The 8,594-nt window shown below is 37.2% G+C and overlaps 1 protein-coding gene across 1 annotated transcript; it reads right to left on the reverse strand.

Annotated features, from left to right (window-relative positions):
• Positions 1-268: 268 nt before the first annotated feature.
• LOC145636889 (thymidylate kinase-like) lies at positions 269-2,117 on the reverse strand (the record flags this gene model as incomplete). The annotated part of the gene is made up of 4 exons (XM_081688426.1): positions 269-556; positions 964-1,023; positions 1,369-1,480; positions 1,831-2,117. Coding segments are annotated over 4 exons (576 nt in total), but the record flags the coding sequence as incomplete, so codon positions are not given.
• Positions 2,118-8,594: the final 6,477 nt, after the last annotated feature.

Here is an 8,594-nt window from a genome sequence, read left to right on the forward strand (position 1 = left end):
GTGACGCAAATGACTAAGTAGACAATACAAAACTGCTGTATTTGCGTCACTTGTTTGTTTAATGAGTGACGCAAATGAGGTGAATTTTTTTTTTTTAATTATAATATAATAATTGCCTTGTATATGTTTGTAGTACCTGTTTTCCTAGGTATAAAGTAATATGCTAACGCTAATATAATTGAAATTAAAATGCAATATTATTGAATAATGCAAATGTAAATTTCGGCAGAGTCTCCTTTGTAATTTGGCCTACCCATAAAATTTCCAAACCATGTTTCTTAACCAAATCAACGTATAATACAACTCCAACTTCTAGACTTAAACTTAAAGATAGAAGTACCTCAACAGCTCAACCTAGAGTTCAAAACGTGGTAACTACTGATTACTGACTATAGTATACAATTTCGCCCAAGCGAGCAAGAGGCATATGGCAGCTTGCCTATTGTGACCAGAAGTGAGACAGAGCCCTTCCATTTTTGCAGGCCGCAACACACTCAAGCACATATTCTCTGAGCTTCTTCTGGACTTCTTCCATTGGCAAGCAGGCATCAACCATCTGTTATCATTCAGCATCGTATGAAAATCTAGATGGCATTATTACGGAATTTGATGAAACAGCAACTATCTCACAGAATCTAGTTAAAAAACATAATTTACAAAAATAAAAAGAACATTGCAAGAAACTGGAACATGTTTAAGTAAAAGAAAATTAGTATAACCTGCACTACATAATATTGCAGGCATCACTATAATGACACTATGCAAGATAAAGTCACCACTGTCAAACCTATTAACCTTAAAGCCTTACCAAAATTGTACAGTCTGATGCAAGCTATGAAAAAACTAAGATTTGGTTTAACAGCCATGTCTCAGATCTTACCAAATAAATGGTACGCCCCATAAATTCTTATTAGTGAAACTAAAGGCAAAATTCCTATCATGCCTATTTGAATGAAAGTATACCTCTGGTGATATATCAAGGTATAAGACCATGTCTGGAGCCAGCAATCCTATCTCTGGTGCCTACACAAAGAGAATTGTGATCATATTGCGACTAAATAGAGATATGCCTGAGTGAACTGGTTGATTACTAAGAGTTGGAATCTTCAAAGCAAGTTGTCAACATACATCACACTCACTCGAAGATGGGTTTTCAACAACTGTAATTACTATATATTATTTCCTTATATCAGCCATTCTCTCTTTACATAATGCTTCATAGAATGCCATTGTTACCAAACCAAAAGAGTTAAACAATACTTTTAATCCTTACACTTTCACAAGTCATGGGATTATGAAAAGTCAGTAACCAATTTTATAGAACATTCAACAGTCACTTAAACAGAGATTGTGGTGATAACATTTTACCTTACACCAATCAAAATCAAGGCCTTTGGCAAAAGAGAAAGCCACACCAGAGTATGAATAACGATCTATAATGAGGGTAGTCCCAGATTTCAACTTTTCTTCCATCATGGATCTGTAATTGTAGATGACAAAGTCAACAACTAAACAAGCATATCACCAAAAAAACAGATTCATGAAGAAGTAAAGTTTACAACTTTAAATCACATTCTGAACTCCTGTCCCAATATACTTGTATATATTTCAAAATCTCAGGGGAATAAAGACAGTTTTTTAAAAGTAATCTATCATAATTCCAACTACAATCTCCAGAATGTAATATAACCGAGAACGAATTACCCAAATTAACCAATAAATAACAACATAGAAAGGAATTAGATTCAGCTAAACATAACATCAAACACATGGTATGCAACTCACAAATTATGTATAAAAAAACAATCATAAAAAGAAAAAAGAAACAACCTTTTCTCCCAACGATTAGCACTGAACAAAAGATGAATAGTATGATCATCCAAATTAGATTGATTGGAAAGATAAGCAAAGATCATCTGCCCAACAGCAGTATTTCGATCCGGAAACCACCATAACTCAGCAGAACACTCAATACTTTGCAAGTGAGAGAGAAGCTGAATACACTGAGAGCTCTTTCCACTTCGATCTAACCCTTCTAATACAACCAAAGCACCTCTTGATTGTAAATTGGGGTTTAGGGCAGAAACTTCAATTTTCTTGGAAGAATCATTGTCAAATTACAGTACATATCAATTTTTAATGTAACAAAGGATGAATATGTCATGCATAACCAAAGTGTATTACAGTACATATCAATTTTTACTTAAGCGTAAGGATCAAATGATCTGCAATTAGCAATGTTTTAGAATCTACCCCGGTAGCCCTAGACTAAGATAAAAAGCAATGCATACAACACCATTCCCTTATATAATTTCATATGTATTAATTGTTTTATCAATGACCATTTGATTCACAATAACTTCCTTTTATTCAACCATTTACAAGGGAACATACGGATTCTCCATTTTAATGAATCGGAGATGACAATTGTTCATGCTTGAGACTTACAAAAAAAAAATTGAAAATAATAATAATAATAATAATTCTGGGTTTTTTCCTCCAGATTTAGGCCTTCAAAAGTAGCTTAACAGATAAGAAAACTTGATACTAGGTTTAAAAACAAGTTAAAAACCATCATCACTAAAAACCACTAGTTTAAAAAGTACATTTACACTATTTTTCATTATTAGCCAAATAGTCATAACATTAGTTGAGTAAGAAATACTGACATTGCCTATGTGAAGACCATTACAGGAGCCGACACCTAAAGCTTCATTATAGTAAATTTTAAGTTTGCTACACTTCAATGATTACACTGACATTTTATACTTCCATTTATATTTATATTTATATTTATATTTTCATGTTAATTCTTGAATTGCTTGTTGTGGTCCAAGTTCAGAAAAGGTTCAATTTCCAATTGCCGGAAAAGTTAAGTTTGGACCAAAAGGCAGATCTTAGGCCAGGGGTTGAACCATGCTCTTAAGGTATGTTGAACAGCATGCCAGCAATAATCAAGCTGCATGACAGTATGTATGATGGATATCGACTTTTCGATGCTTACAAATGCGAGCACGTAAACCTTAATCATCTGTTAGGCTAATTACAACTAAGATAGACATAACAATGTATCACTCGACTGAAGTGCTCGTTCAGCATGCTTCAATGACTAAACCCGAGATCATAATGGACTTTTTAATTGCAATTAAGGCAGTAATAACTTAAATCATCAAGTAATGTACATTTGTACTAGACTAAAATAGATTAAGGCAGTAATAACTTAAATCAAAGTTTGCAAAATTACCAAGCAGAGACACAATAATTATGAATCATGTAAGAATAGCCAAAGTTTGCAAATTAAGCTTAGTCAGCACACTCATTAATCTTCCCCGAATTCGAAGCCTTAAACCAAGAAAAGATTGAACATAAATAGAAGCAATCTTACCATAGGTGGAATTGACTTCAAAAATTCAACAATGTCGAGCCGAAATCGAACTTCAATTGTTGTTGCTGTAATTTGCTTGAACTTCCTCGGGTTTTTTGGGGCGAAATTAAGCGATTTTTCCACTCGAAAATTTCAGTTATTGCTCGAATTTTTGTTGCTGTAATTTCTTGACTTGAACCCAGAAAAAGACGTAATTCAAACAATTATTGTTGCTGTAATTTCTTGACTTAACCTATTGTTGCTGTAATTTCTTGACTGAAATTCGAACAAAAATTATTTATGACTGAAATGGGACGAATTTCTTAGGGTATATTGCGTCGCTGCCAAAAACCCTAGAAATCCCCCCACGAAATCCCCCAATCGAACTTGAAGACCGAAATTGAATTTTTTGGGGCTTTTAGGGTTCGAATTTGTATGCTTTTGAGTTGATTTTTTGCTCGAAATGGGAGATTTTTGGTCGGAAACAATCAATTTTTCTGGGTTTAAGGCTTCGAATTTCTTAGGGTTTTTGGTCTAAATTTTTGCTCAAAATTGCTCGAATTTGCAGCCGATTATGGGTCTTCGACTTCACTGCGATTTCAGATGTTAAATTTGCTGGGGAAACGCAAGTTTTTGGCCGAATTTGTTGGATTTCAGAGACAAATTTGTGGGTGTTTTGCTGTAGAAATTCGCTGGAATTTAAGAACTCTTGTTTTTTTTTTCCTTTTTGTATAGTGAATGTAGGTACCTGATGAAAAACTAAGGTAAAAAACGCAGAAAAACCTAAAGCCAAAAGAGTTATTTGCGTCACTTTATTATAAAAAAGCGACGCAAATAACCTTGTTTATAATGTTGTACAATGTACATATGCGTCGCTCATTAGTAAAAGAGTGACGCAATTTACTTAATCACTTATTTGCGTCGCTTGCTAACTAATGAGTGACGCAAATAAGTTTATTAATTGTGTCGCTTTAATAAATAGGAGCGACGCAAATGATAGAAAGCTGAAATGCACTTGAGTTTTGCGTCGCTTCTTAAATAATATGCGTCGCAAATAATTTAAAAGGAAGGTAAAATAAAACATTTGCTTCGCTCCTTAGAATGAGTGACGCAAATATGGCGACGCAAATGTACATTTTTCTACTAGTGTTAATCACTCAAGTTCCTACTTATGCTAAATTTATGAAAGACATTCTTACTAGGAAAAGAGCCTTTAATGAACTAGAAACTGTAGCTTTCACAGAGGAGTGTAGCGCCTTATTGCAAAACAAATCCCCTCCTAAATTAAAGGATCCCGGTAGTTTTTCTTACCCCTGTCATATAAGGTATGTTTTTATTGATAAAGCTTTGTGTGATTTGGGTGCTAGCGTCAGTGTCATGCCATCGTCTGTCTGCGCTAAACTTAATATGGGAGAATTAAAAGTTACTAATATAACTTTGCAAATGGCAGATCGTTCGGTAAAATACCCCTTAGGTATTTTAGAGGACGTCCCTGTCAGAGTTGGTAAATTTTTTATTCCTGTTGATTTTGTTGTTTTAGACATGGCAGAGGATACACAAATACCATTATATTAGGTAGGCCTTTTCTCCATACTGCAGGAGCGATTATTGATGTTAAAAATGGTAAACTAACCCTTTCAGTAGGTGACGACAATGTTACTTTTAATTTAGGGAAGGTTTTGAAAGGGCCTATGCTAGAGGAGAATTGTTGCAATATTGATGTAATTGATATAATGGATGATATTTGTGATGATAGCTTCCCACAGGTTCTTGCGAAGGATCCCCTAGAGGAAGTTCTCTGCGGGAATTTATCTGGAGACAATGCAAGCGTTTGAGGTAATGAGGTACAAGATATTGAAAAGGCTATTTCCTTAAAAGAGTTAAGCCCCAAGGAAACAATGAAGGTAGTAAATTTAGTTTAGGAATCAAAACCTGCAGAGGTCAAGAAACCTGAGCTATAACCTCTCCCTTCTCATTTAAAATACATTTTTCTGGATGAACAGGAACTACACCCCGTGATCATCAGTAGTGCACTTACGGACCTATAAACTTCCCAACTTCTAGGGGTTCTCAAAACCCTTAAGAAAGCTATTGGGCAGAGTATTGATGATCTCAAGGGTATCAACCCTGACTTTTGTATGCACAGGTTACATCTAGAGGACAATTATAAGCCCTGCATTCAACCCGAGCGAAGATTAAATCCCAACATGCAGGAAGTAGTCAAGAAGGAGGTTATGAAATTACTTGATGCAGGTATTATCTATCCTTTTTCTGACTCCAAATGGGTAAGTCCTATGCAGGTAGTGCCAAAAAAGGGCGGGATGACTGTGATAACCCATGAGAAAAATGAATTAATTCCCTCTACAACTGTAACAGGGTGGCGTATGTGCATTGATTATCGTAGATTAAATATCGCCACTAAAAAGGACCATTTCCCTCTTCCCTTTATAGATCAAATGCTTGAGAGGTTAGTCAATCATAAATTCCTTTTCTATTTGGATGGGTATTCGGGATTTTTCCAAATTGCGATTTACCCTGAAGAATAGGAAAAGACTACTTTTACATGCCCTTTTGGCACTTTTCCATACCGTAGAATGCCCTTTGGCTTATGTAATGCACCCGCTACCTTTCAACGTTGTATGATGAGCATTTTTTCTGATTTCATAGAGTCTATTATGGAGGTCTTTAAGGATGATTTTAGCGTATATGGTTCTTCATTTGATTCATGCTTAATTAATCTTGCTAAAATTTTGAAAAGATGTGAAGAGTGCAACGTAGTTCTTAATTGGGAAAAATGTCACTTCATGGTGACAGAGAAAGTAGTCCTAGGTCACATTGTATCTGATAAGGGCATACAAGTAGACAAAGCTAAGATATCAGTGATTGAGCAATTACCTCCCCCGGTTAATGTTAAGGGAGTTAGAAGTTTCTTGGGTCATGCGGGGTTTTATCGCCGCTTTATCAAAGATTTTTCTAAAATTGCTAAACCACTAACTCAGCTTTTGCTCAAGGATGCCCCTTTTATTTTTACTGACGAGTGTCTTGAGGCTTTCAACAGGATTAAGCAGGCTTTGATATCGGCACCCATCATATGTGCTCCCGATTGGAACCTTTCTTTCGAGATCATGTGTGATGCAAGTGACTTTGCGCTAGGAGTCGTGCTCGGACAAAGAAAGAACAAGGTTTTGCATGCTATTTATTATGCTAGCAAAACTTTGGATGAAGCCCAAGTCAACTATGCCCTACAAAAAAGGAGTTTCTTGATGTTACCTATGCTTTAGAAAAATTTAGATCATATTTGGTTGGTTCTAAAGTTATTGTTTTTACTGACCTTGCAGCATTGAAGTACTTGATAGCTAAGGCGGAATCAAAGCCAAGGCTACTCCGATGGGTTCTTTTCCTCCAAGACTTCAACATAGAAATTAAAGATAAAAAGGGAGCAGAGAACGTAGTGGCAGACCACTTGTCAGAGAACGTAGTCGAGGCCATAGCTTCATCAACAAACGATGCCAAGGTAGTCATCAAGCTCTTCAAGAAGACCATATTTCCGAGGTTTGGTGTTCCACGGGCTATTATTAGTGATGGAGGTACTCACTTCCATGAAAGACAATTTGATAACCTCCTTAAGAAGTATGGTGTATATAACAGAACCGGGCTTAGTTACCACCCTCAAACTAGTGGTCAAGTTGAGGTCTCTAATAGGGAAATCAAGGCGATCCTAGAAAAGGTAGTAGCCAAGTCAAGGAAAGATTGGAGTATGAAGCTTGATGACACACTTTGGGCATACCGAACGGCATTCAAGAAACCAATTGGTACTTCGCCTTATAGATTAGTCTATGGTAAGGCATGTCATCTTCCCGTGGAGTTGGAGTACAAAGCTTTTTGGGCGATCAAGGAGCTTAACATGGACTCTAAGGTCGCGGGTAAGAGAAGACTCCTCCAACTCAATGAATTAGATGAGTTTAGATTGTCGGCATATGATAGTGCGCGAACTACAAGGAGAAGACCAAGAAGTGGCATGACAAGAGGATTTTACCAAGAGAGTTTGCACCGGGTGATAAGGTTCTTCTCTTCAATTCTAGATTAAAGATTTTCCCAGGAAAGTTGAAGTCTAGGTGGTCCGGTCCCTTCACTGTCACAAGGGTGAACAAATTTGGCTCGGTAGAGTTGATCAATGACAAGGGTGAAGAGTTTAAGGTAAATGGCCAACGATTGAAAGTGTATCATGAGGGCGCTACTAGTAAAGATGTGGAGGAAACCTTCCTAACTCCACTTCCAACCTCAGCATCAAGGTGGTAAGAGGGTCGTGCGGGACCTAGCTAAACCAGTGCTTTACAGGAGGCAACCCGTATTTCTTGCTTTCTAGACTAGTTTTCCTTTTTCTTTATTTTTATTTTTATTTTAAAGAGGCGAGGAGAGTGAAATTTTACCATTTATAAGTGTTTTTGTACAGGTATAGGTTTGAGAGGTAAAGATACTTAGAAAAAATTGAAGACGAAAAGAACTCGAAGAAAAGCTAAGGAAATCTGACTGGGCACAGGCCCGATCGGGCGGAGCTCGCCCGATCGGGCGTGCAAGCAAGGACAATTTTCAGCTCTTATTTCGCCCGATCGGGCGAGGCTGCCAGATCGGGCGTGCATATGGGATTGGAAATCGGAGCTAAATTCGCCCGATCGGGCGCGCAAGTGAAGTTAAATATCCAAGCTTATTTCGCCCGATCGGGCGCAAATCGAATGAAGGAAAAGAAATGTCGGGCGAAGCTCGCCTGACCGGGCGAGTGAAAGGGCAAAATTTTCGTTCGTATTCGCGCCCAATCGGGCGGAGCTCGCCCGATCGGGAGGAGCTCGCCCGATCGGGCGTGCAACCATAATTCTAGAATTCAGAAAATTCGCCCGATCGAGCGCGCCTATTTTAGGCCGACCCTTTTAATTCTTTCCCCTTTTTCTTTCCTCACTTTCTTCTTCTTTCATCTTCTTCATTACTACTTTCTCTCTCTAAAACCTCCATTTCTACACCTTCAAACTCCCTTATTTTCAAGATCTCCTCCAATTCTTCCATCAAAACTCAAAATTTTTTGCATATTCTTGATCCTTTCATCTTTCTCTACAATCTACACCTAATTTATTTCTACCACTTTCTCTCAATTTTCTCAAAACCCTAAGAGAGAGAAAGTCTACAATTCCTACCTTTTCTCATTACAAATGGCTCTCAAGAGATCAAGGACTGTAAG

The sequence above is a fragment of the Chenopodium album genome, chromosome 6, assembly GCF_948465745.1.
Source record: "Chenopodium album chromosome 6, dcCheAlbu1.1, whole genome shotgun sequence".
In the NCBI taxonomy this organism is placed as follows: domain Eukaryota; kingdom Viridiplantae; phylum Streptophyta; class Magnoliopsida; order Caryophyllales; family Amaranthaceae; genus Chenopodium; species Chenopodium album.